Below are 27,694 nucleotides of genomic sequence, written 5' to 3'. Positions count from 1 at the left end.
AGAAAATCAGTGCCTGTGACAAATACCCACGGGCAGCGAGGTGGGAGCCGAGGGGGTGGCGCTGCGGGAAGCTCTGCGGCTCCCGAGCCTGCGAAGAGCAAAAAGCTTTGGGAGTGTAAGGACCAGGGGAACAACAAAGCTCTGAGGACAGCAAGTCGTGCCAAGGGCTGTTAACAGCCTTCATTTAACACATCTCCCACAGCACAAGTGACAGTAATCTCTGCAGGAGGGAGCAGGACAGGGAGCCAGGCTCATCCCGGGTCTCCCCCTGCAGCTGGAGCTGCTGCTCTCCAGCCCCTCAGCATCAATCTCCCCCCATCAGATGCCAGCTCAAGCCCCATTAGCAGCAGGCACCAGGGAGGCCCCGTTCCTGCTGGGAGCAGATAATGCCATAAAGAAGCAAATAAAGAGGGAAACCACTAATTGGATCCACGGGTCTCGCCAGTGTCCTGCAGGAGAGTGACATTATCTCCTCATCGTGACACCCAGCACTCAGCGCTGGGGGAATTCACTCCTCCACTTCCTTTGTGCTCTGAGGGTGCCTTCGGAGAGGGGCCCCAAAACCAGAGACCCCCTAAATCCCAGAGACTCCCCCTAAGTCCCGGGAGGGGAGCGGGAAGCCGAGCCCTGTCCAGCTCAACTCCACGCTATCGCCTGTGAGAGCAAAGGGTGAGGCCTCTCCCTAAAAATACACCCTGCCCTAAAAATACACAGGGCGAGCTTAAATTAACTGTGCACACACACCCTCGGCAGTGCCCGCAGCCTGCCCGGCCCAGCCACACGCAGACCCCGGGACCCCCAGCACCCCCGGGACCCCTGGGACCCCCAGGACTCCCAGCACCCTCAGCACCCCCAGGACCCCCAGGACCCTCAGCACCTCCAGGACCCCCAGCACCCCTGGGACCCCCAGCACCCCCAGGACCCCCAGGACCCTCAGCACCCCCAGGACCCTCAGCACCCCCAGGACCCCCAGGACCCCAGGACCCCTGGGACCCCCAGGACTCCCAGGACCCCAGGACCCCCAGGACCCCAGGACCCTCAGCACCCCCAGGACCCCAAGGATCTCGGCTCACACCCCACTGCCCTCAGCAGAGAATCGCTCTCAGCTCCGAGATCCACCCAGGAGCTTCACTCCTTTGCAGAGATCTGTTCATCCCAATTTGCTGGAGGAGCCATTGCTCACCCAACAGCACGGTGGGGTGGGGTAAGGGGATCCCTCTGGCTTCAGGCCCCCCTGGAAGCCTCCCCAGTTTCAGAAGGCAAAAGACACCCCCAGGGGGATGATACCAAGGAAGCAAAAACCTGACAGAGATTCACTGCAAGCCCCAGATCCCCCAGTTCCACCCCAACTGATTTGGGCAAAGGATAAAAGCAGTGACAGGAATGGTGTCCCACATCCCAGCTCTCCTGCCATGGCACCCACCCGCTTTCCCCATGGGGGGACCCCACCAGCCCCACGGCTCTGTGCAGGCAGGGAAGGTGCTGGAAGCCCACATGGACTCCTCAGAGAGCACCAAAATCCCAACCAGTAACTCTCCCTCCCATCCTGACTGCAGAGCTGGGACCAGCAAGCCCAAACAGGAGCTGTAACCACACTCATTCCAGCCACGGAGCCACCAGCAGAAGGAAACTGCCACCAGCCACTCACACCGTGACTCAGTGGCACCCACAGAGGCACCTTTGGGTTGGGAGTTTGTTCTTGGTCACTTTTTGGGGTGGGACTCGGTCACTTGTTTGGGGTGGGACCAAAGGAAGCAAGAACTGCCATTCCAAAACCTGCTGCACAGGTAGCAGCTCCACTCCTCCCTGCATCGCTTCTCCTCATATCTGCACACCAAGAAACTACTGAACTGGATAGAAATAATAATAAAAGGGAAGGGAATGACCTGTGGGAAGCTGCTTCCTTCCCAGTTTCACCCAGCACGGCCTGGGAATTGGGGATGGGGGAGCAGGACGGGGGTCCCCAGGGGAGTGGGCACTCACGGTGCAGGCTCAGGGAGATGTTGATGGACCGTTCTTCCACGAAGCCCTTCAGGTTGGGGATCTTGGCACACTTGAGGATGGTCTGGGAGGCGCTGTCGCCCACGTGGACCCAGCACACCGTGTCCTCCACGTAGTTGAAGTCCATGGCCGTGGTCTGCTTGGCGCTGGTGGGGGTGATGTTGGGCACGGGGGCTCCGCTCAGGTACGTGGCCAGGATGTTCTGGGAGTTGGCGATGAGCAGCACGGGAGGGCGATCCACAGGCTCTGGGGGCAAGGAGGGGACAACAGGGTCAGGGCACACCTCAATCCCGTGGCTGTAACCCCAGGGAAGAGCCCGACGTGGAGAACTCAGGGCAGGGCCATGGTCTGCAGAGCTGCCCCGAAGCACCACGCTCGCCCTGCCGAGACTCTCACCGTTCTTGGCTTTGCAGGATCTGTTGTCTGGCTGCAGGAGATACCCCTCGACACAGCTGCACGTGTAGGAGCCCTCTGTGTTGGTGCACGTCTGGCTGCAGGTCCCGTACACGGTGCATTCATCGAAGTCTGGGAAAGGACAGGGAAAAAACCCAAGGTTTGGACCGGAAAAAAGCCCTCCTTCACTGCTTGAAGAGGAAATGAAGCTCCCTAGTTTCTCCAAGGTGGAGCTGGAGACAAGGGGATGATCCCTGAGCCAAAGGGACCCTCACATCAGCCTGCCAGGGAATCCAATGGACCCTCACATCAGCCTTCTGAGGAGTCAAAAGGACCCTCACATCAGCCTCCAGAGGAATTGGAGGGACCCTCACATCAGCCTCCAGAGGAATTGGAGGGACCCTCACATCAGCGTTCAGAGGAATTGGAGGAACCCTCACATCAGCCTCCAGAGGAATTGGAGGGACCCTCACATCAGCCTCCAGAGGAATTGGAGGGACCCTCACATCAGCCTCCAGATGAATTGGAGGGACCCTCACATCAGCCTCCAGAGGAACTGGATGAACCCTCATATCAGCCTCCAGAGGAATTGGAGGAACCCTCATATCAGCTTCCCAAGGAATCAAAGGGACCCTCACTTCCAAGGCCACCCCATGACCGGGCAGGCAGCCCCTGGTTCCCTGCTCCAGCATCAGCTGCAGCAGGACAGCCCCTGCCTGGCCACTGAGCCTCCCCCCAGCTCTGCACCTCCATTCCCACTCCAAATCCCTCTAATCTCCAGCTCCCAAACCCCTGGCTCAGCTGCTCTTTCTTCTGGCAGATGAAAGTGATGAATCCCCCAGAGCTCTGCACCAGAGCTGGGAATGGTCCCTTCCACCACATGAAAGGGATGGAGCCAGCACAATCTCTCACTTCCAGATTTGTTCCCATCACACTGATGCCATCAATCCTTGCTGTGACCCTCTCCTATTTTTCCCATCCTCTCTGAGGTAGGGATGCCAGGAGCATGCACCAGCCCCTGACTCTGTGCACAAAGACAAAGCCTTTTCCTTATTCCCAGTATTCCTCACTCAGGCTTTTGGGAGCCACATCCACAGCGGAGAGAGTCCCATCCCATCCCATAAATCCTATCCTAGCCCATGGATCTCATCTCATATATCCCATTACATCCCATCCCATCCCATGGATCCCATCCCATCCCATCCCATCTCATGGATCCCAACCCATAAATCCCATCCCACACCATCAATCCCATAAATCCCATCCCATGGATCCCATCCCATAAATCCCATTCCACCAACTCCATAAATCCCATCCCATGGATCCCATCCCATCCCATGGATCCTATCCCATCCCATCCCATAAATCCCATCCCATCCCATCCCACCTGCCCTGTGCTGAGTCAAGCTCTGCCCAGCCCCTGCTGCCAGAGGGTGGCGTTGGCCACATCCCCGAGGAGCCACGGTCACCGGCACGGAGTGGGGGCTGTGCCCACCCCAGACCCACCTCTGCAGCTCCTGCGGTCCTCGGCCAGCTGGAAGGAGTGGTTGCAGTAGCAGACGGGGCCGGACAGCGTCGGTGCACAGTGGTGCTGGCAGCCCAGCGCCGAGCAGTTGGCCAGTTGTTCTGTGGGGACAGGGAAGATGGAAGAGAGGGGATGTCACCCAGGGAAGAACAGGATGGACACCAAGGACCAAGGGTTGGGTGAGCAGGATCACCAGACACCCCACCAGGATTTGCTGGGAAATTTCACACTTCTCCCACCTCCCCAGAGAGGAGAGAAGGACTGAGCCCCTCAGCAGAGGGAGGGAGGACAGGTGGGATACACGGCTGCTCCAGGGAGGGGGTCTGAGCAGCCACTGCCATCCCCAGTGCTGCTGATTCTGTGCCAATTCCAGAGGCAGTTGAGATCTGGCACCCCTTGTGCAGGGGAGTGGCATGGGATGCAGTTCCAGGGCATCCTGAGGGATGTGGACGCACCAGAGAGCCCAGAACTCCCCTCCTGTCCAGCCCTGGAGTGCTCAGAGGGGACAACGTGGGGGTTCAGCATGGGGGATACACTGGCATTACCACCCCCAGGATGTCTGCAAGGGCAGCAGAGCTCCCCTGGGGGAGCAGGATGGGGGAGCACTGGTCCAGCAGCCAGAACGGGAACAGGGGTTGGGGTGACAATCTGGGGTCATGGCTCAGGGTGACAGCTTCGGGTGACAGCTCAAGGTGATCACTAGGGGTGACAGCTCGAGGTGACAGCTCGGGGTGACAGCTCGGGGTGACAGCTCACCTGCCCAAGCCTGGGGCAGTGGCAGGCTGAGACTCGCAAGCAGCTGCGAGGAAATGGAGGAAATTCCTCCCTGGGGTGGCACCTGCCGCGGGCAGGGGGGATTCAGCATCTGGCTCAAGCACCACCGAGGGCTGGAGGCCCCAGCGTGCCCAAACCTGTGAGCACCAGGTGCCCAAAGCCCTGAGCAGCTGCCCCAACACGGCTCACGTGGCTCACGTGCTGCCCGGCCATGAAAAATCAGATCCCCACTTAAGTAACGAGAGCTCTTACTGAAATATTAATTCTCAGCTCAGGCACAGCTGCAGGAGCTGCCCCGGGCTGCTTCCATGGGATCCAGGCAGAGGAGAGGAGCTGGGTCCCAGCAGGGAGCCCTTTGGGGTCAGGGGTCTTGGTGGAGCAGGACAGGAGCCCCCCAGCCCAGGCAGGGAAGGCTTGGGGAGCAGAGAGGCTCCGGAACGCAGGGTCAGCCCAGGACACACGTTTCTGAGCGATTAATCTGCGCAGCAGCACGCTGGTTTAGGGAGTTTTCCAGCAGGATTAGCCACAGGGACAGGCCAGGAGCGGGGACAAAGCTCCTGGAAATTAGGAAAAAACCACAGTGGTATCTCTTATCTGGACCAGAACCCCAGGCCTGGAGCTTTTAAGCCCAGGAGACAATGCAGCTATTTCACGGCTGCAGGCTCAGGAATGATGGGCATTTCACTTCCAAGCGGATCTGGATAATCTCTGGATCTGTGACTGTGCTGAGCTGAGTGTGGCAAGGCTCACACTCAACAAGAGAAACCAGGGATCTCATCACTCCTACCCCACTGGGGAGCACCCCATGGGGCAGCCCCCCTTTTCCTGGGACCGTGTGCCCCTCAAACCTACCCCGGCAGTGCGGCCCCTCGTCGGAGCCGTCGAAGCAGTCGTGGAGCCCATTGCAGAGTTTGCTCATGTGGATGCAGAGCTCGGTGCCCAGGCAGTTGTGCTCGTTGGGTTGGCAGCGGGACACTTTGCTCTGGGGACCTGCAGGGCACCAAAGGGCACAAGGGTCAGCACAGGGACCGTGACTCTCTGGGTGCCAACGCCCTCCTTGTCCCGAGGCCGTGGCACAGGCAGGTTCATGGGGGGCCCCTCTGAGCCCAGCACAAGGAGACTTAATCTCCATTATTAACTGGAAAAATTACAAAGAAAGCCAGGCTTTATTTTTAAGCTCCTCTGAAAAGAAGCAAGGCATGGAGACAAACAACAAACACACCATAAATCCATTAATGGCCTGAAACCCCACGGAAAGCTCCTGCAACGTCCAACACGGCGTCACCCCAGGCTGGAGGTGGCTGCAGGGGTGACAATGAGCCCTGGCACAGGCCCTGCAAATCCTGACCCCCTCCATGGAGTCTCCTCCTCTCCCTGCCCCAAATCCACGTTTCAGGGCTGAACACACGCAGTGTTTCACCAGAGCTACCAACACATCTCTGCCCAGCCAAAACACTGAAATCCCATTTTCCAGGGGCTGTTCATGCCTCACCCTCCCCGCAGCAGGGCTGGCAGAAATAGCTCTGTGTATCCCCCCGGGCCCCCACAAGCAGCGAGAAGGGCACAGCACACACCGTGTCCAGGCACGGTCCCATTTTAGCCCAGTCACCTTCACCAGAGGCTCCAACAGCAGAGTTTGCCCTAAATAAGCTCCAGCTCTCCTTGGAGAAGAGTGTGACATACACAGAGCTCTGTGTGCTGGTACATCCTCATCCCACGCCTCTGAGGGACACTGGGTGTGATCCCACCATGACCCCTGGGCTAAAGGAGGGGATGAAAGCCCTTGGAAGCACACGGGGCTGTGGGAAGGGGACCACAAAGCTCAGGGTTTGCGACACCTTCCCCCCCACACTGAGCAGGATCTTCAATCCACCCCAGCCAAAACTTCCCTCTGTCCATCCTGGGCACTGACCCCCATTCCAGCTCAAGGAATGGCAGAAAACAGGAATTCAACAGGCTCCAGATGCTCCCCTGAGTCTCAAACACCTCCCAGTATGCTCCCAGTGAGCAGACTGGCCTGGCACTGGGGTGATGGGATCCTCCAGGATGCTCAGGACACCCAGGCTCTGTCACAGCCAGCAGAGATTTGAGCTTCCCAGTGCCAGGGCACCCAGCAGATGATTCCTGGGAGAATTTCCCACCGGGTGTCACTGCACAGATTTATTTTTTGCAGAGGGTGGGCCCCCTGTAATTGCAAATTATGGGTTAATTAAGTAACGTCGATATATGGACCAGAAGAATGGAGGGGCTGGAGTGAAGCGCCCAATTCATCAGTCAGAACTGCTCTGCCGTGTCCATTATTTCCTGCAAAGAGCCTGGATCAAACCACTTATCCCAAACAGAGCAGGATTAATCCACAAGCCACTTTGTTTGCTTTTGACCGTGTTGGCGCTAATAAATGAGCCAATTTATTACATGTGACAAGCTTGTGGTACACCCCAAGGAGCCGAATTAGATAGGAATGTTTAACCTCAAAAAACCACTCAGAAAAAAAAAAAAAAAAAAGGAAGGATAGAAGAAAAGCAATTCTTCCTCCTGCAGTTGATTTGGCAACAGCCCAGGGAGATGCAGATGGGGGGAACACAATGAGGGAAAAGGCTGGAGGAGCAGGGGTGGGATGGTCCCACTTGTCCCATCAGGATGGACACGGATGGCAGCACTGAGGGACCTGGTGCTGCCTCTGGGTCACTTCAGAGCTCATCAGGACCATGCCAACAGCAGATCCAGCACAGCAAGATGAGGGATCCAAGGCGTCCTGAACCCTGGGATCAGTGGATGGATCAAGCAGGCACAGCTGAGCCACAGCAAATTCCTTCCTCAGAGCCCCTCATCTTTGATCTCCAAGAGGATGGAGGCTCTTGTCCAAGTGTTTTCCTCTCAGGAAAGCTCCGTGGAGCAAAAAACTGACGGTGCAAGAACCGTGCGCGAGCCACTCGCACCAAGTGAGCAGCACTGGGGACAGGAAGGGACCTGAGCAAAGCCAGGGAATACTTCAGAGGATTCCCCAGGGAGGAAAACCTGGCACGTGCCTGACAGCATTTCAAGAGGCTCCAGCAGGAGAACATCAGTGCCACGCAAACACCGCGGCACCGAAGGGCTCCGGAGCGTCGGCAGGAGCGGCGCTCGCAGCCCAGCTCAAACACGGATTAAACGAGAGTAATGAAAGTCATTCTCTCCCTGCCAGAGAGATAAGGGGGATGAGAGGCTGCTGGAAGCCCCGGTGCCGGAGTGGCGTGAGAAAAGCCGGCCTGGCAATCCCGGAGATACCGGGGGCCCGCGCTGACAGGTCGGGCTCCACGGGAACGAGCCTGGGCAGGAGCAGGCGGGAGGCTCCACTCATCCCCTGGCCCATGGCAACGGCACAGATGTGCCCTGGCACCCCAATCTCCATGTCCTGGGGGACACAGCATCCCCCTGACTCCCTTACGGTGTCTAGGGGTGCGAAGTGGGAACGGGGGAGGTGGGCAGAGCCACTCAGGAAGGTCCAGCCCCTCCAGGTCCCCAGAGACCAGCTGGGGAGGGAACTGCTCCTGAAGAACTGAGAGATTCCAAAGTTTGGGGTCTGTGGTGGTGATGGAAACACACGGATTCAGTCCCCAACATGGTGGTGAGGAGAGAGGAGATGCCAGGCTTTGGTCTGTGTGTCACACAGGCTCCCACTTCCCTGTCCTGGAAGTGCCAAGGGTGTTCCGAGGGGCACAGGGGCAGAGGGGGTCCCGTGTCCTCCAGGGATGAGCCCTCAGGGGGCTTGGACCAAACACAAGAGTCTTCCAACATCCACGACCTCCACACAGAGGGACACAAAGTGCATCCACAGCACCAGAGGCTGCTCCTGGCACCAGGCCCCTCACCAGCCCCAGGGAAGAGAGAGGAAGAAGGTGGAGAGAGAACAGCATCCAGGGGGTCCGTGCTGCGGTCACCTGTCCCTGTGGATCGAGCACAGATGCCCGCAGCAAGCGGAACATGCCAATCAGGACGGATCTCTTCCAGCCTCCGAGTCCTCCTGCTGTAATTTTCCAGGGCTGCTGATTGACTGGAGCCAGCCAGCCCATCCCAGCCCCCCATCCCTCCCACGGAGGGGCCGTTGCATCATTTTGCCTTAAGGAATAAACAAACCCGGAGCCGAACCAGGAACAGCTCTGGAGGAGACAGTTCTGCCAAGCACAGCGTGAAGTGGGAATCTGGGTGGGAGAACTGGGATGGGGGACGAGGAGATTCTGCTGGGCCCTGTGGTGGCTGTCCTGTGTCCATGTGAGACATGGGGACAGGTGGTTCCTTGTTCCAGCCTGCCCAGAGCAGTGCTCCCGGCACAGCGGGACCGGCACAGCTGCCATCCCTGGTGTCACCACAGCTCTGACCCCTCTGCTGTGACATCCCCCAGGTCCCACCCCCACACCTCACCTAACCCATCCCAGCTCTCTGCTTCCTCCCAGAGAGACTCCACCACCCCATGTGAGGGAGCACCTCCAGAGCTGTGCCCACCGGTGTCCCAGTGGTTCCAACGGCTCAGACCAGTGAACCCAATCCAGCATCCTCATCCCAAAACCCATCTGGGACAGCGATGTCCCCTTGCCAGCCGCTCCCTGGGACTCCCAGAGATCTCCTTCCATCGCTCCTCGTGCCCAGGAATGCTGAGGTGCTGAGGATGGGGTGACACTGCTGCTGGCTCTTCCTTCCTCGTGCACATCCATTTTGATGGAAACAAACACAAAGGAGCGATTCCCTGTTCCCAGGAGGCTGGTTTGGAACCATGGATGGATGGATGGACGGACGGATGGACTTATGGATGATGGATGGATGGATGGATGGATGGATGGAGGATGGATGGATGATGGATGGATGGATGGATGGAGGATGGATGGAGGATGGATAAGGGATGGATGGACGGATGGATGGATGGATGGATGGATGGATGGATGGATGGATGGATAAGGGATGGATGGAGGATGGACGAGGGATGGATGGATGGATGATGGATGGATGGAGGATGGACGAGGGATGGACGGATGGATGGATGGATGGACAGATGGATGGGTGGATGATGGATGATGGATGGATGATGGATGGATGGAGGATGGATGATGGATGGATGGATGGATGGATGATGGATGGATGGATGGGTGGATGGGTGGATGGGTGGATGATGGATAGATGGATGGATGGATGGATGATGGATGGATGGATGGATGGATGCATGATGGATGGATGGGTGGATGGGTGGATGATGGATGGATGGATGGATGGACGGATGGATAGATGATGGATGGATGGAGGGATGGATGGATGGATGGAAAGATGGATGGATGGATGGCTGGATGCATGGATGGATGGATGATGGATGATGGATGCATGGATCGTGGATGATGGATAGATGGATGGATGGATGGATGGATGGATGGTGGATGGACGGACAGGTGGATGGACGGACGGATGCATGGATGGATGATGGATAGATGGATGGATGGATGCATGGATGCATGGATGCATGGATGGACGGATGGACAGACGGACGGAATGGACACCCCCCACCCCGAGGGGCTGCAAGGGGAGCTGAGGTAGAACGTTGTGAACGGCTGCTTGGGGCCCTGGAATGCCTGTGGAGCAGTGGAGCAAACCCAGAGGAAGAGGATTAGGAAGGAAAGGCATACATACATATCTCGGGAGATTCATCCGAGCCATCCGGACAATCCTTCTCCCCGTCACAGCGCCAGCCCTTAGATATGCACGTAATCTGATCTTTGCATGCAAACTGTTTGGGGCTACAAGTCTTCGGTGCTGGATGAGAAAAGAAATAACGATAATAAACAACATCAGTTTCTTCCCAAGGACAAGTTGTTTCAAAAGAAAAATCAAATTTCAATTAAAGGCCAAGATTGGTTTGGGGTTTTTGGTTGTTTTTATTTTGCGGGGTGGGGGGGAATGATTTCTTTCCTATGGCTTGGCAGAAGTTTGAGCCCGGCACCGGATCCATCAAGCTTGCCCCTAAGGAAAGAGGAAATTTAAGCTGGAGCATTAATTACACCGGGAGAAAACAGGAGTCGAGCACTGTGATGCACTCGCAGATTTTAAAGATCATTTAACTTGGATGAATTAGCTCCTGGGAGCCAGAGGCACTTCTTTTTCTGTGCTAGGCAAGAGAAAAACAGGGAAAAAACAAGAAAACCCAAATGAGAACAAATTTAAAAGTAATGCTTTTTTAAATCATGAGGACAACAGCAGGATGGGGATCCATCCATCCCATGTCCAGGACCCCAGGGAAGGCTGACCCCACATCCCTCACCTCATGGGGAGGGAAAATGGACAGAGGGAAAACTAGCGGGAAAAGCCAAAATCCAGAGTCTGGGAAGGGAGAAAGGCTGGGAAGAGCTTCCTGTCCGTGCCTTGGGGGGGGTCACTGAAATGGGAGCGGACATTGCACCCTCCCAAAAGGAGAGGCTGCAATGGGGGTCACTGAAATGGGGGGGGGGAGTCACTGCACCCCCAAGCATGGGCTGCAATGGGGGTCACTGAAATGGGGGGGGGGGTCACTGCCCCCCCAAGCATGGGCTGCAATGGGGGTCACTAAAATGGGGGGGGGTCACTGCACCCCCAAGCATGGGCTGCAATGGGGGTCACTAAAATGGGGGGGGGGTCACTGCACCCCCAAGCATGGGCTGCAATGGGGGTCACTAAAATGGGGGGGGGGGTCACTGCACCCCCAAGCATGGGCTGCAATGGGGGTCACTGAAATGGGGGGGGGGGGGGTCACTGCACCCCCAAGCATGGGCTGCAATGGGGGTCACTAAAATGGGGGGGGTCACTGCACCCCCAAGCATGGGCTGCAATGGGGGTCACTAAAATGGGGGGGGGGGTCACTGCACCCCCAAGCATGGGCTGCAATGGGGGTCACTGAAATGGGGGGGGGGTCACTGCACCCCCAAGCATGGGCTGCAATGGGGGTCACTAAAATGGGGGGGGTCACTGCACCCCCAAGCATGGGCTGCAATGGGGGTCACTGAAATGGGGGGGGGTCACTGCACCCCCAAGCATGGGCTGCAATGGGGGTCACTGAAATGGGGGGGGGGTCACTGCACCCCCAAGCATGGGCAATGAGAGGTCACTGCAATGAGGGGGGGACAGCCATGGGGGGTCACTGCCATGGGGGTCATTGCCATGGAGGCCATTGGGGGGGTCACTGCCATGGGGGGGTCACTGCCATTGGGGGGGGTCACTGCCATTGGGGGGGTCATTGCCATGGGGGGGTCACTGCCATGGGGGTCATTGCCATGGGGGGGTCATTGTCATGGGGGTCATTGCCATGGGGTGGGTCATTGCTGTGGGGGGGTCACTGCCATTGGGGGGGGTCATTTCCATGGGGCGGGGTCACTTCCATGGGGGTCATTGCCATTGGGGGGGGTCATTGCCATGGGGCGGGGTCACTTCCATGGGGGTCACTGCCATGGGGGGGGTCATTGCCGTGGGGGGGTCATTTCCATGGGGGTCATTGCCATTGGGGGGGTCATTGCAATGGGGGGGGGTCCTTGCCATGGGCGGGGGTCACTTCCATGGGGATCATTGCCTTTGGGGGGGTTCACAGCCATAGGGGTGATCCCAGCCGTGGGGGGGTCACTGCCATGGGGGGGGGGTCACTGCCGGGGGGGGTCACTGCCATGGGGGGGGTCACTGCCATGGGGGGGTCATTGTCATGAGGGGGGTCACTGCCAGGGGGGCGCTGCCATTGCGGGGGGGGGGGGGTCACAGCCATGGTGAGGGGGTGTCACAGCCATGGGGGGGGTCACTGTCCAGCCCCAGCCCTGGGGGTGGCTGGAGCTCTTGCAAACCCAACACAACTGTGAGCCCTTGTTCGAGCAAAGGCAGCCACACACGCAATTCCCAAAACATTCATCTCGTGGCATCCCTGCTCTCCTGCCAAATTCCCCGCTCCCAGGATCCACTTCACTTCCTGCTCAGCCCGGGAAAGGAGGGGGTCTCTGTGCCTGCATCTTCCTCCTGCCACGGGGCTGCTCCACAGCATGGGAGGCTGCAAGGGGAGAGGATGGGGATGATGCTGTCCCTAATCCCAATCCCGTCCCTGAAGGGTGGGAGGAAACTTCCCACCCTGTCACAAGCCTGATTGCTCCTCGGAGCTGCACAGGGCTTTGCCTGATGCCGTTTGCTCTGATGGCAGCACGGCTCCTCCTGCCAGCCTGCTTCCCTGCTTCCCTGCCTCCCTTCCTCCCCTGCTCACCGGCGGCGTGGGAGCTGCTGCTCGGCACCGCGGTGGGAGCTCGGCACAGCCAAGATGGAGACTGGACGGATCAAAATGGATGGAGCATCCCTGTCCTTCCCCTCCACCTTCCCTAGGCCAGAGGCACAGCCCCAGCCTGTCCCCTTTCCCCTTCCTCCCACCGGGCTCAGGGACAGGATCCTCCTGGTCCGGCTCTGCTCCAAATCCAGCACTTCCACCCCCTCTTCCCGCGGAGCTCATCTGACGCCTCCATCTCCCGGCCACAGGCGCATCCAAGGCAGGATTCATTAAGAAAACCACAGCAAAGAACTGACACTCTCTTGGATTTCCTGCTCCTCCTCATCCTCCCAGGTCTCCAGCAGCCGCAGCGTGACCTACGGCTGCGGCAGCCGCTGCAACCCGCAGGTTTCACTTCCCGAAGGAGCAGGCAGAGCTACAGGAGGGCAAATCCCTGGGAACTCATTGCCAACTGGCTGTTTGTGGGATGTGAAACCAGGAGCTTGTTTTGCACTGGAGACACCAATCCTGGAGCAGGGATGCTGGAAGGAGTCATCACTCAGCACCAGCATCTCCGTGCTGAGCATTCCCAGCTCCAGGACCAGAGCAGAGCAGGAGCCCGTGGGATTCCTTCCAAGCACTGACACACACCATCCTGAGGACACCTGCCCTTCCAGACAGGTGGTGATCCATGCAGGATGACCCCAGAGAGCTCCTCACCACCACAGGGCACCCAAACCCACCCAAACCCATGCCCTCCACCCTTCCCAACCACGAGGAGAGCCAGAGGCACCGCAGCTCTGGCACGGCCACCACGGCTCAGGGCAGGGAGAGGACGGGAGGCGATCACTCCCGGAGCTCCTCGGCAACCCCACGCATTCCCTGTCCTCGCACAGCGCGTTCCCAGCGGGTTCAACGCCCTCGGTGCCAGGTGGACAATTAGAGAAGGTGTCTCTGTTCATGCATCCCTCGCACGGAGCCAAATTCCCTTCCCGAGCTGGGCGCTCGCCCCAGCGGTGGCGATGGCAGCGGAGCTCCAGCTCCGGGATCGGGAATAAAGGCGCCTTCATCGGCGCACAATGGGCGGCTCAGAGCGGGGCCGGGGCAGCTGCAGGGACACGTCCCCGCCTTGGCAGCCAGAGGAGAGACCCCGGCTCAAAAGGGGACTCAAAGGGGACAAAACTGCGCTAAAAGCACGGCAGAAGTTTGTCGAAATAGCCAAAAGATTGGGGGGGGCGGTGGGAAAATAAACCCACCCAAAGGAGGGTCCAAAAGCAGAAGAAATGGTTGGGGAAAAGGGCATTAAATATGACCAAAAAAAAAAAAAAGGGACATGAAAAGTGGAGAAATAAAAGGGCCTCAAAAAAGGCACATAAGAAAAGGGCTCCCAAAAAAAGGCCCTACCCCAAAAAAAGGGCCTCCCAAAAATGGGATGAAAAAAGGCCAAAAAAAAGACCCTACAAAAAAAGGGGTCCCCAGAAGGCCGGAAAAACAGAAAGGCCCAAAAAACTAAAAGGCCTGAACACAAAAAAGGTCCAAAACTAATGCGGTCCAAATAAAAGGTCCAAAAAAATATCCATTGGGGTGCAAGAAAGGGGATTGCTGTCCAGGACGGGGTGCGAACAGCAGCAGCATCTCCCCAGGTGGGAAGGGCACCAAGAGCCCGACACCAGAAATCCATGGACACCCAGAGGCTTTTTGTTGGAGTGTGGTGGGCTGGGAAAGGGGTTGGCCAACACAAACACCAAAAACAATCTGATTTTTTCTTTGCCTTAAATAAGAAATGGACAGCAAAACGGGCTGTTGGAGAGGTGGAGAAGCAGATCCTGGAGCAAAGGGCACACGACCTTCAGTCCAAAGATGAGGATGACATAAAAACCTGGACAGACTGGAAGCAAAGCACAGAAATATGAAGGAGCTCCTGCCCTGCTTCCTCCTCAGCCCAGCTCCTCCTCCTCTCCTTAGGAGGAGGCGTCCGGCCAGGAAACGGCGCTGGCCATAAATACGAGCCGGGACGGGCGCAATTCGCAAACCAGATGTTCTGGGGGAGAAGGGAGCACAAAAGGGAGGGAATAAACTCACTCCAGAGGGAAATATTCCCACTCCGTGCTCCTCCAGGTCTCCATCCCCACCTCGGGATGGAGCACCCCCAAAACAGGGCAGGTTGTTGTGTTTGGGGCAATTTCGGCCTTTCTTTGGCAGAGCCTGTTCCATCAGCCGGATGAACACCACATCTTCATCCCAATGTTCCTCCTCTTCCTCCTTCCCTGTGGATCAAGGCTGAAATTCATGGCCACTCTTCCCAGTCAGAGCCGAGCCCACTGCCTCTGTGGCACCTTCCCAGCGCCAGCTTGGAATCTGTGACACGGAGCCTTCGAGTCACCCAGGACACAAACACAACCACATTCAACACACAAAATCCACCAAAACCACATCAGCCACTTGAGGCTTCATTTCTCTCCCCCACATCATCCGTCCTTTGTCCCCGAACTACAGAAAAAACCAGGATTTGTTCCGTTTTTTATGTTTTCAGAACTTCCAGTGTCCTGGAGTTTCTCTGCAGCCTCAGGACAGGCGTTGGGAAGGCCAAAGCCTGGAGCCCATCCTGCTCCCTCCTCCCTGCGCTGGGGCTCGAGGCTGATCCTCAAGCCCCAAATCCAGTAAATTTTCCGCTTCCCAAAAGCTGAAATAGGTAATAGAGACATTTAAAATACCAAACCCTCAGGTCTGAGGCACATTTTTCCAGGGGGAAAGGGAAAGGAAGGCTCAGCTGTTTGTTTTGCATTTAAGCACACCATCCCAAAACAGTTCAAATGCATTTTTGCAATTCTTCCATCCGGCCCCCTCCGAACGGGGAAGATTCAAACCAGATCCCTGCTCCAGAGCTTCCAGGACCGACAGGGCTCCCGGCCATTCCCGCAGAGGAGCCGCAGGTATGCGGCCGGGCTGGGGGATGGGCACGGCCCATTGCTAAGTAAATATTGACTTTAAAATACGGTTTTCCCCCCCTTTTCCCTTCAAGTCGGACTATGGATTCATGAGGCATTCGCCTTCCTCAAACAAACAAAAACAAACAAAAAAAAAAAAAAAAAGATGCTTTGGAGAAGGCAAGCCTGGCTCTGCTGTGCCAGAGGTGTTGGAATGGCTGTGCCATTCCTGGAACAGGCTCTGGCTGGATGTGGGTGCTCAGATGGACCCCGGACAGGGTTCCCTCCCATTCTCCCCTTTTTTGGAACCCCCCAAGGAGACAACAACAAATCCAAGCAAAACCAAACCCCACCATTGCCTCAGCCCCAGCATTCTGGCGCTTCTCTGGTTTTCCATCCCTGGTTTCCACCCGTGTTCCCAGCCCTGACCAAGGGACGATGCTGGTGGGAAGCAGCTGGAAGATCCCACCTGCCCCCAGACCCATCCTGGGGTACAGGCAGGGCTGTCACCCCCCTGTCACATGCCAGAGGGACAGGCAGGATGGGCCCAGCACCCTCTGCTCGTTCATCCCCAGCTCCCACCAGCACATCCCTGGCCCTTTCCCACTGGTCCTGTTCCACACATTCTCCCATTATTGCCCACCTGGGCACTCCCCACGGCAAGGGACACCCATCCCGGCCCAAGGGATGTGGATTGGGAGCCACTGGATCCCCACACCGGCTACCCCAGGGAGATGCCATCCCAACACTCCCCTTTGGGGTCAAGCCCAGCTCCCAGGAGGTGACAACTCCAGGGTCCCCAGCAGCCCCCCAGCACCCCCAGCACGGGATTCCCAGCAGCCAGGACCTGCCAAGCTGCCTCCAAACCCAGACAAAGGAGCAGAGCGAGGATGGAGGAGGGGGGGGGACAGGGAGGAGGAGGAAGGACGGGCGAGCGCATCCCAAGGGAGGCAGGAGATGGAGGCAGGAGCTGCCCACAGCATCCCCGCGGAGGGGGAAGGGGGATAAAATCATATTGCGGCTCCCAGGGCTGCGTCCATCCCGCAGCTCCGCGTCACCTGACTTCAAACGCATCCGGGGGGAGACGATTTCCATGCGAACACGCATCAGGAAATCTGCGAGGAATGCGCTCCCCCCGCCCAGCCTCTTCCCCTCCCGCTCCCCAGGCTCCAGCAGCTCCGCCGCCTTCAGATGAAATCCATTAAAAAGAAAAAAAAAAAAAAAGAAAAAAAAAAAAAGGGGGGGGGAATAAAGGAAAGATTTGCATTTTAAACCAAATTCAAGAGCCGGGAGAGCCGTCGGAGCGCGATCCCCCCGCGTCCCCTCCCGCCTCCAGCCCCACGGAGAGTCCGCAGCAGAACGAGCTGAAAAATGGCAGGAGATGGAGCCAGATGAAACGAAAGCTCCGGCATTGCCAGAACTGGGGATAATAATAATAATAAAAGAAAGAAAAAAAAAAAAATGAGCTGGATCATCCAGACTGTGGTGGGGAGGGGCAGGAGGGGCAGCTCCAGCCCCACAGCCAAGGGGGATTCAAGGGAGAATCCCACTTTTTTGGTGTTATTCTTTTTGCAGCTTATCTGCAATTTAAATGGGGAAAAAAAAACCGCGGAGGGTGGGGGAGGAAAAAAGGGGAAGAAAAAAAGCATTTGCAGCCAAGAGAAAGGGGCTTAAGTCCTCTGGGTGCAGTTGGATGGGCTGCAGCCAGCCCTGGCCTGTGGCAATCCCTGCCAGGGTGCCCCGTGTCCCCTTTTTCCTTCCTCAGAGGAGGGATGGGGAGGGGGCAGCAGGCCTGCAGAGCCCCCCCAACCTCCCCTACCTGCCCAGCCTTTATTCCCTGTATTTATCCTGGCAATAGGAGTGGGATGTTTATACCCTGGGCAGTTGGGAACCCAAACAGGATCCGCTGTGGTTATTTATGGCCTGTGGCTGGAGCTGATAACGCTCCCTCCAGAGCCCTGCCTGCGCTGGGAATAAAGCAATTCCACAGGATAGATTAATAGGCATTTCATCCCGGCAGCTGGAAGGGAGGGAGGGAGGGGAGGCTGCCAGGGGCTTGGTGGGGCAGGAGGGTTTGTGCTTCCTCCCGCCGGGCCGGGCATCAGCTCGCCAAGGCTTTCAAAGGGCTGGAGCCCGGCCAGAACCATTGGCCTTAATTCATTAGTCAACTCAATTTCGCTGCCTCCGCAAATAAGGACTTTGTCTGGGATGGGGAAACGGAGCAGAGCAGCTATTGTGCCCTGGGAGCGGGCAGAAAGAGCCCTTTGAGAGGACACTCTGCTGGAATAAAAGTCACTTTTATCCCAGAATAATTAGCATGCTCTGAGTACACTAATTATTCCGGCATAAAGGGACTTTTATTCCCAAGCAGCACGGCCGCGCGGGGAGTTGCTCTGGATTCGGCTCCACCTGCCCATGTGGACGTAGCCAGGGATGATCCAGCTGGGATTTGGGATCCTCGAGGTGGCCACACCTGTGGGTCCTCACTGGAGGGCACACGGGGGGTCCCACCTCAGCCAGGGCAGGGTCACCCCCCAGGAGACGCTGGATGCTCCGAGAGGCTGGAGAACAGCAAGAGGGGCATGAGGACATGGAGACCCAGACCTGTTCCAAGCCTCCAGGTCACCTCCTGAGGTCCCCTGGGGACCTGGGATCCCTGGGGCACCTCAGAGCATCTCCCAGCCCTGGGGAGCACAAGGTCACGGAGCCACCGTGGCACGGCGCAATCTCCTGCGACTTCAAGGTCTCTCCAGGGATAACAACCCCAGACAACACCATGGCCCTGCCCTGCTCCTGCCACAGCTTTTGGCTGTCACCAATTCCCATCCCAGTCCCCAAAACCAAGCCCAACCAGCCCGTGGGGACACGGCTCCGGTCGCCCATCACCCCCCCCCCAGCACAGCAACTGCTGGTGAGGGCAAAGGTTTGGGAATTCCTTGACAGCACATCCTGGAAAAGCGGGTCCTGCATGGCTTCCAGGTGGCAGCTGCTCCACTGGAAAAACATCCCTGGCACGGTGAATTGTCCCATCTGTCTGTAACTGGTACAAACGGTGAAAGAGGAATTGGCACAGCCATCCCTGAGCTGATGCCGTGTCCCAGATGCCGCCTGACCCCTTGGCATCTCCACCAGCTGCTCCCAGGGGGTTCCTGCAGCTCAGGGATCCTGCTTTCACTGGTTTTAACCTCTATAAGTTGCAGGAAAAGAAAATTTAGGATTTTATGCAGCTGAAAGGGCGTAGGGCTGGGCAAGGGCCGATGGCATCAGAGCAGCTGGGGAGGAGAGCACGGCGCTGGTGAGTAACCCGGGCTCCAAATCCGCTCTTCCCGGGGGAAAACGCGCTCCAGGCCGGCGGAGGAGAGGCTGAGCAAACCCATCTGGAAGGGCCGGGGGCTGCGGCAGGAAGCGGGGCCTTGGCGTGGGCACCGACCCAAGGATGCGGGGCCGGGCTGGGGCGGAGGCGCCGGCACCGCCCCGCTCCACGCGGCGCTCGCCCCGGTGCCCCGCAGCATCCGCCCGGGCGCTGGGAAGGCGGCTGGAGCGGGAAGTATTAAACCCAAGTGCTTCCTTTTCCAAACAATAAAAAAGCACCACGACACCCGCCGGGAGGAAACCCTTCACAGCCTTTCCCTGCGCTGGGGGCCGGGGGGGTGCAGCTCCCGGTGCCTGGAGAGGACGGGACCACCGTAAGCACCGTGGTTTGGGGTGTCTGTGCCCCCCGAGTGCCATAAATCATCTGGAGCCGCTCTCCCGGCAGGGACAGAGCCAGGGACAGCCAAGGGGTGGTGACACCGGCAGCAGGGGACAGGCGAGACGCGTGGTCCCGGTAGAGGCTGGAGTGGGTGGGCACACAGTGGCAGCCCACCAGCAGCACGTCAGAGGGCAGGGTGGACAGAGGGGCATTCTGCTGCTCCCCAGGGCTGAGGGTTTGTGTCCCTGTGCCATCCTTTAGGCCACGACATTCCAGTTCTGAGAAAATCACCGAGTGCCAGCAGCGAGGGCGCAGGGAAGCAGAGGGAGGGGACACCGGGAGGGACTCGGTCCTGAGGAGCCCAGTGCAGGACCAGGGCGTGCAGACACTCCTGCACAAGCTGTGGCCATGCTGTTGGCCAGCTGTGACTGTTGGTGGCCTGAACGAGCCATGTGTGACCCAGGAGCACGAGCCCGTGCCCACAAACAAAGGGCTGCAGGTAAACGGGTGACATTGATGCCATTCAAAGCTCTCAGCACATTTCAATTTTTGCCTGGCAGCCCCCAGAAAACAAACCCGGCCAAGCCCAGGGAGGCTGGGGCATGGGGGCAGCAGCAGGATGGCTCCCAAAGCCTCCCCCAGCTGGAATCCTCCTCGACTCAGTCACCAAGAGATGGATAGCAGAGCCCTGAGTCCAAGAGCACCAACTCCTCTCCACCTCCTGACACTGCAGCCCCTCAATTCAGCAGCAACCCCCACACTCATCCCCCTCCTGCCCAGCTCTGGCACACCCAGGATGTGCCCCCCAACACCAGCCCATCCTCAGGATGAGACCCCCCAATACCTGCCTGTCCCCAGGATGTGACCCCCAACACCAGCCCATCCTCAGGATGAGACCCCCCAATACCTGCCTGTCCCCAGGATGTGACCCCCAACACCAGCCCATCCTCAGGATGAGACCCCCCAATACCTGCCAGGATGTGCCCCCCAACACCAGCCCATCCTCAGGATGAGACCCCCCCAATACCTGCCTGTCCCCAGGATGTGCCCCCCAACACCAGCCCCATCCTCAGGATGAGACCCCCCAATACCTGCCTGTCCCCAGGATGTGCCCCCCAACACCAGCCCATCCTCAGGATGAGACCCCCCAATACCTGCCTGTCCCCAAGATGTGCCCCCCAACACCAGCCCATCCTCAGGATGAGACCCCCCAATACCTGCCTGTCCCCAGGATGTGCCCCCCAACACCAGCCCATCCTCACCATGGTCTCATTTGGAGAAACAGCATCTGGCAAAAGGCTTAATTAGTCCACTCAATTAAAGATGCAACTTCCAACTCAATTAGACTCCCTCCCAGACATCCACAATTCCCACTGCTGCCCCAATCCACGTGTTTCGGACATCACGGAGCTGCTCTCACCTTCCTGACACTCCCTGGAACTCGGGATGCTCTTCCATCCCTTCCCTCGGTGTCACTGCAAGCACAGTCCCACCAGAGAAGCTCAGAACTGCCAGCAAGGTCATTATCCAACAATTCTGCTGCCAACCCCACGAGCAGTGCTGGGACCGTCGGTGATCCTGCACAGCATCTGCATGACTGCAGCTCCAGCCCGCTCCGTTCCCTGGCTCAGGAAGGACACTGGAGTCTATATTTAGCCCTAGAAATGGCCAGACCACGTTGGGGAACGCAACCTGTCACGATGGAATAACACCCAGAACAGCCCTCACGGCCCACCCTGTGCTTCTCCTTCAAAAACAAGAGTCGCACAGCAAAGAAAACAACGAGTTTGAGCTGAATTAGAAAATGCTGAAAATATTTGGTGTGGCCGCAGCCGGCAGGTCGGGCTGCCTGGGAGCGGTGCATGGAAAGGGCTGGAAAGTTAAGTCAGCAGCAAAACCTACGCTGTAAATAGCTCGAGGTGGCCTTGGATTGCAAAATCCCAAGGAGAGGGGAAAAGTATCCCCTGGAAAACAAGCTGCAGCCGAGGCAGATGCTCCGTTTGGGAGAGCCTGAGGATGGCAGTGATGGAGGCAAAACGTCCCCGGGCACTCGGCGAGGCCGCGGCACCATCGGCCACCAAGCCCGAGTCCCTGGAGAGGGATGTCCATGGGGACACAGCTGGTCACGCTCTCTGGGAGGTGATGGAGATAAAACTCATCCCAAGCACAAGGAGAGTCCCGTCTGCCTGGCAAAGGCAGGACTGTGGGAAGGAACCAGGCTGATGCATCCGCTGCTCTCAGTCCAAGACAGCCACCACTCCTGGGATCAGCACCCACTCCAAGGAGCCCCTTCCCTGCCCTGGGACCGCTGGATTCATCCCAGGCACTTCAGTGGAGCTCCCTGGCTGGTTGGGGTGAACTGGGAGAGGACTCTGGGCTTGGCAGGCAGCTCTCGTAGAGACTCAGAGTTCAGACCCCGTCAGGGCTGGGAGGTCTGGAGGCCACAAGAAAGGATTTATCTGCATCAGGAAAGTGCTTGGAGTGGATCTGGGAACTGAAATCATCTCTATGCCTGGAAGAGGAACCTCCTGCCCCATGACAAAGCCGCGGGCTCATCGTTGTGCTGACTCAGCAGCATGTGGCACATCCTGTGTGTCCTCCCCTCTCTCCGGGCACTCCACAGCTCCCGAGGGCCCAGCTCTGGCTGTGATTTCGGGAAGCACCTCCCATACAACCCCTTGCTGGTCAAAGGACACTTGCAGAACCACGTGCTCCCTGCACCCTTCTGGAGAGGCTCCGTCCAAAAGACCATCCAAGGGCTTGGGACAGCTCCCCAAAGGCACAGCCAAACCCCTGGGGTGCTGGGGTGGGGGGTCACAGACACAGGCACAGCTCCTGCTGCCTCGCAGGGCAGCCAAACCCCGCTGTGGACACCATCCCCAGGGGCAGGCAGGGACCCCACGAGCTGTCCCATTCCTTCTGGAGCATCCCAGTGCTCACGAGATGGTGACAAATCCTCGGCAGCAGGATCAGCCGGAGCAGATCCCTCCTCACCAGGGCTGCTGCACCGGGATGAGCCTCATGGGACACACCGGGCAGCCACGGGGCAGGAGAGTGCTGGCACAGACCCCAGTGCCCTATGTCCTCACCCTGCCACCACCATCACCTCCACAGATGCTACCAGCACTCCCAGTTTCTGCCCAAAGGGCTCCTGGCCCTCACCCTGCCCACCCTCCATCTCCCTCCCCACCTAAGTGAGCACTGGGAGGTGACCTGGATGTTGTCACAACCTTGAGGAGCAGCCAGGTCCCCCTGTGCCCTCCCGGAGGGGGAAGGAGTCGTGGTCCTTGCCCAAACACCCTCATCCCAGGCAGTGGGAGGATGGATTTTGGGAGCCAACCCTCTCTCCTCAAAGCTTCTCGTGCCACCACCCCGTCCCCTTGGGCTGACTCCAGGGCTGTTTTCGGGACCCCACCCAGCAGCTGGTTTATGCAGCTTTTCCCTTAATTTGTCTCTGATTTTCCACTCCAATCCTGCTGCTCCTGTGAGGAGAGGGGAATGCCTGTGCAGCAGAGCAGAGCCTGGACAGCCCCACTGGGCAACCACGGGTCAGGCATGGGCTGGGGGCAAAGAGGAACCACGCAACACCAGCTGGAGCCAGCTCCTCCAGAGGAGGATGCTCCAGGAACCGGGGCCTTGGAGGCACAGAGAGGACCTGGGTGGTTTTGCTCCCAATCATCCCAACCAGTTCTTAACACTGGAGGAAAAGCATCACCAGCTGGAGCAGCCCCCGCTCCTTCCCGGTTCGCAGGCTCCCCCGGAGCACATGGAACCGGCACGGAGAGAACACGAGGAGCGAGTGGTGGGGCTGAGACACCGAAGGCGAGGGGGCTGCCACAGCTGCTCCCACCCCCACACCGCCCACTGCGCCTCAGGAGCTTCGGAAGCGGCGAGGAGGCAACGCCTTGGCTTCACCCCAAACCTGGCACCGCTGCCAGGGATGCTCCAGAGCTGCCCCATCCTCTTGATGTCGGTGCCTGTCGTGGACAGGGAGCACGTGGGATGGGGGCCACTGGACACCTCAGCAGCACCAGGCACCTCTCACGCCAGGACAGAGCCTCACGGGGCTGCTGGAAGCCCAAGCGTCCTTCTGGGATGCTCCACACAGGAATGCTGGACACTGCATGGAGGAACCCCCGGCCACTGCCCCTCCAGCACCTCCTTCTCCTCCCAGCACCTCAATCCTCCACTCTTCACCTCCACTGAACCCAGCGCAGCTCCGGGCATGTCCGTGCACGCTTAGGGAAGCAGTGTGTGCACACCCACACGTGTGCACACGCATGGGAACACACGGAAAAACACACGGGAAAACACCTGGGAACACACAGGCACACGTGGGGACACCTGGGAACGCACATGGGCACGCAGGGACGCACAACGGGACATGCCAGACCACCAAGGTGACATGAGGGAAGTGCTGCACCAAAACATCCCAGCCACCCTCAACCACAGGTATTTCCAAAACAGGAACAGGGTGATCCCTGCCTGCCCTCACTCCACTCCTGGGGCTCTGCCACCACAGGGCCCAGGGATGCCCCACACTGCCCCAGCAAGTGGCAGAGGACGGGGCAGACAGGAGCTGCACACCAGTGCCCTTTGTTCCCCACAGAAGAGCTTCCTCCCACCCCACAGCTGGACTTTGTCCTCCTCTTCTCCAGAAACAAGCAACGAGCTTCCAGAGCTGCAAACAGAGGCCGTGAGTGTGAGGAATTGGCTCTCCAGACAAGAATGGGGACCTGCATCCTGCTCCCAGTGATGTCCTGGCCTCTCCCAGAGCCCCACTGTACCCAGCTGGGACAGTGGGAGACTTGCATCAGGGAAACCAGAGCCCAGCCAGGACCACCAGGGTTGAGGCACCAGCCCAGGTGGCACTTGGTGGCACATTCTGCCCCCTAACCGACCTAACCACATGCTTGTGGTGCCTCCACATCTGCCACATGCCTCCACATCCTTCCACCCACAGCCTCACACAGCTCCCAGCACCCCGAGGTGGTGGAACAGCACCTCGTCCCCATCACAGTCCCCAAAGGGGAGCCCCTCGGGAGGGGGACATGCACCAGGAGGGAAGGGGTGTCTCTGCCCCACTCCAGCTCCTGGGGTGTGGAGACGAGGATGGAAGAACTTCCCTCCAGCTCATCATCTTTCCGCAACCTCGTTTCCAAAGGCAACGCAGCTTATGCAATGAGCGATGCCTCCCTTCCGCCCCCACCAACTTCTGGATCCGCCGGATGCTCCGAGCCACCTCCGAGCGGGGACGATGCCTCTGAGCCCTCGTGTCCCTGGAGGGGTGACCCCAGAGGGCTCAGCTGTTGGCCACCTGCACCGCCGAGCTCACCGGGCGGGTGCCAGCGGCTCAATCAGCCCTGCAGGTGGCACCGAGGGGAGGCTGCAGGGTGCCCTGAGCTGCTCCGCTCCTGTCACCTCCCTCCAAGGGACACAGATCAAGTGTCCACATCCCCAGTAGGGTGAGGAAGGGCTGGAGGATGGAAACCACAGGCTCCGGCCTCCTGCAGCCCCAGACATGAATCTGGGGCAGGGATCTGGCGTTTGCCCAAACCTCCTCCTCCTCCTCCATCCCTCCGACCCGGTGACGGGTCAGATGCTGCCACTGCCACGACACCAAATCCCTTCTTCCCGCTTTGCTCCAAGGTGGGCAAAGAAACGGGACAGAAAAACCTCCCCCTAAAACAAAAAAAAACAACCCCCTCTCGTTCATCCATCATTCCGGCCTCTCATTTCACCAGGCCATTCCCGTGCGGACAGAGAGGAATCCGTCACAGGAAAGCCGAGACTCCCCCATTTCGCTGCTTTTGAAGGGAAAAACAGCCCGGCGCGTCCAAGCGCTGCGAGAACTTCGCCACGGCCGCCGGTTCCCGGCTGGAGCGGCTGCCAGCGCGGAGCACGGGCGCTGCCAAGAGCGGCCCCTCGCACATTCCCAGCCCGGCCATGGAGCTGACGAGCTCAAGTATTTACTGAATAGATCAATAAGGGCCGGGAACGCGACGTGCACGGCTTGGGAACGAGCGGCTGGCAAGGAGCTGGATGGACCGATGGGGGGAGGCTGGACAAACGGACACACGGACGTGGGGACGGACAGCCCCGGTCGCTGGATAAACATATTCCCAGTGCCACCAGGCCCGGTCACAGCCGAACTCCGCAGCCGGGCGTCGCGGCTCCAGGAGAAGCAGCCCCGGTTATGCAAGAGGGGGAGCGTGGGGCGAGGCCGGGCTGTCACGGGCACCCCTGGGACCGGTGGGACCCCGGACCCGGTCACCCCCGGCACACCGGGACCCCCGGTGCCAGCTCCCGCAGCGGTGCTGAGCTCCAACTTTCCTGCTTGGCTATGGGGAAAACTTTGGATTCCAGAGGAAAATGGGATGGAGGGCGGGTGGGAGCCACGGGAACGGGCAAAGAGGAGAAAACGGGGAGCGCGAGCGACCAGCCCCCGCGGCTGCGGGGGAACGGGACGGGGGGTGCACCGTGCGCTGCAGAGGGGTGCGGGGAGGACGCGCCTCCCCAGTCCGGCCCGCTGCTCCCGGCTTCTCCCCGCTGCTCCCCGGTCCCTCCGGTGTCCCCACGGTGCAGCGGGGCCGGGCTGCTCCCGCTCTGCTTTGTCACGGCGGCGGCGGAGGGGGGGGGGGGGACGGGACGCGCAGCGCCCCCCGCCCCCTCCCCGGCCCGGCCGAGCCCCGCGCCCCCGACAGCGGCTGCGGGGCCGCGCGGCTGCGGCGCCTCCCCGTCCCCGCCGGCGTTCCCCCCTCCCCGCCGGTATCGCCCCGCGGGGGTCCGGCCCCGCCGCCCCCCGACTCACCTTCGAGGGCGCGGGCGGCGGGCGCGGCCAGCAGGGCCAGGAGGCTCCCGGCGAGGGCCAGCAGCGGCCCCATGCCGGCGGCTCGGCGGCGGCGGCGGCTCCTCACGCCGTGCTGCCCGTGGGGCGGCGCGTCCCGGGCCCGCGCACCGACATCCGCGGGGGGCGGGCGGGGGCGGGCCGGCGGCCGGGCCGGGCCGGGCCGGGGGGCGGGCGGACCCTCCGGGCTGGGCGGCGGCGGCGGCGGCGGCGGGGCCGGGGGGCGGCGGGGGATGGGGGGTGTGGGGGGGGGGGGGTCTGCGCGCGCTGCCGCCGCGGCGGAGGGAGGGAGGGCGGTGATTTTGGGGGGGGGGGTGGGGGGAGATGGAGCGCGCGCCGCCGCCCGCCTGACGTCACCGGGCTCGAGCCGCCGCCGCCGCGGACGGGAACGGGGAGGGGGGGGGGGGGGACACGCGCGTGGCGTTGGAGGGGGGGGGGTCCTACGCGCATGCGCGTGCGGTGCCGGGGCTGCGCCCCCCGGTGGGTGTGGGTAGGGACAGGGTCCGGGGTCGGTACCGGTATCGGTCTCGGTATGGTCCGGGCAGGGGTCTGGTGTCGGTGTCAATAATGTACCGGCAGGGGTCTGGTGCCGGTGTCGGTGTCGGTGTCAGTATGGCCCAGGAGGGGTCCGGTGCCGGTGTCGGTGTCGGTAGCAGTGTCAGTATGGTCCGGGAGGGGTCCGGTGCCGGTGTCGGTGTCGGTATCGGTGTCAGTATGGTACGAGCAGGGGACCGGGGCCGGGGCCGGTGTGGTACAGGTACAGCGCTGTCGGTCCCGCGCCCACACGCGGTACCGGCCCGCGATGCCGCTCCGGCGCCCGGCCCGTCCCTGCTGTGGTGGTCCCCAGGTGCAGGGGAGGCCGAGCTCCCCTCCACCGACACACGGTACCGGCTGCGGGTCAGAGACGGACGAGGCAGCAGGACCTCATCATCCGCAGGGGCAGCGGGACCCTCGGCGTCCTCTCAGGGCTGCAGGACCTTCACTGTCCCCCGGACACTGGGCCCTTCACCATCCCCAAAGGCAACAGGAGCCTCGCCATTCTCCCAGGACAGCAAAACCATCACCCCCCTCAAGGGCAGTGGGACCATGACCATTCCCCCAGGGCAGCAGGACCCTCGCTATGTCCGAGGGCAGTGGGACCCTTGCTGTCCCCCCAAGGCAAGGGGTCCCTCATCACCCCCCAGGGCACAGGACCCTCACTGTCCGCCCAAGGCAAGGGGTCCCTCGTCACCCCCCAAGGCACAGGACCCTCACTGTCCCCCCAAGGCAAGGGGTCCCTCGTCACCCCCAGGGCACAGGACCCTCACTGTCC

The 27,694-nt window shown here is 59.8% G+C and overlaps 2 protein-coding genes across 2 annotated transcripts in view; both read right to left on the bottom strand.

The window, feature by feature from the left end:
* The window catches only part of LRP1 (LDL receptor related protein 1), an 89,101-nt gene extending 62,598 nt beyond the window's left edge, over positions 1-26,503 (bottom strand). Inside the window, 6 exon segments of the mRNA XM_068212551.1 lie at positions 1,984-2,247; positions 2,398-2,526; positions 3,901-4,020; positions 5,546-5,683; positions 10,346-10,468; positions 26,347-26,503. Coding sequence (XP_068068652.1) covers positions 1,984-2,247; positions 2,398-2,526; positions 3,901-4,020; positions 5,546-5,683; positions 10,346-10,468; positions 26,347-26,419 — 847 coding nt within the window. The 5' untranslated portion in view covers positions 26,420-26,503.
* GPR182 (G protein-coupled receptor 182) overlaps positions 1-27,694 on the bottom strand; it is an 88,825-nt gene that overhangs the window by 6,442 nt on the left and 54,689 nt on the right. The window lies entirely within an intron of this gene.

Source organism: Anomalospiza imberbis, chromosome 22 (genome assembly GCF_031753505.1).
Source record: "Anomalospiza imberbis isolate Cuckoo-Finch-1a 21T00152 chromosome 22, ASM3175350v1, whole genome shotgun sequence".
Lineage (NCBI taxonomy): Eukaryota > Metazoa > Chordata > Aves > Passeriformes > Viduidae > Anomalospiza > Anomalospiza imberbis.
This window is presented reverse-complemented; position numbering and strand designations above follow the sequence as displayed.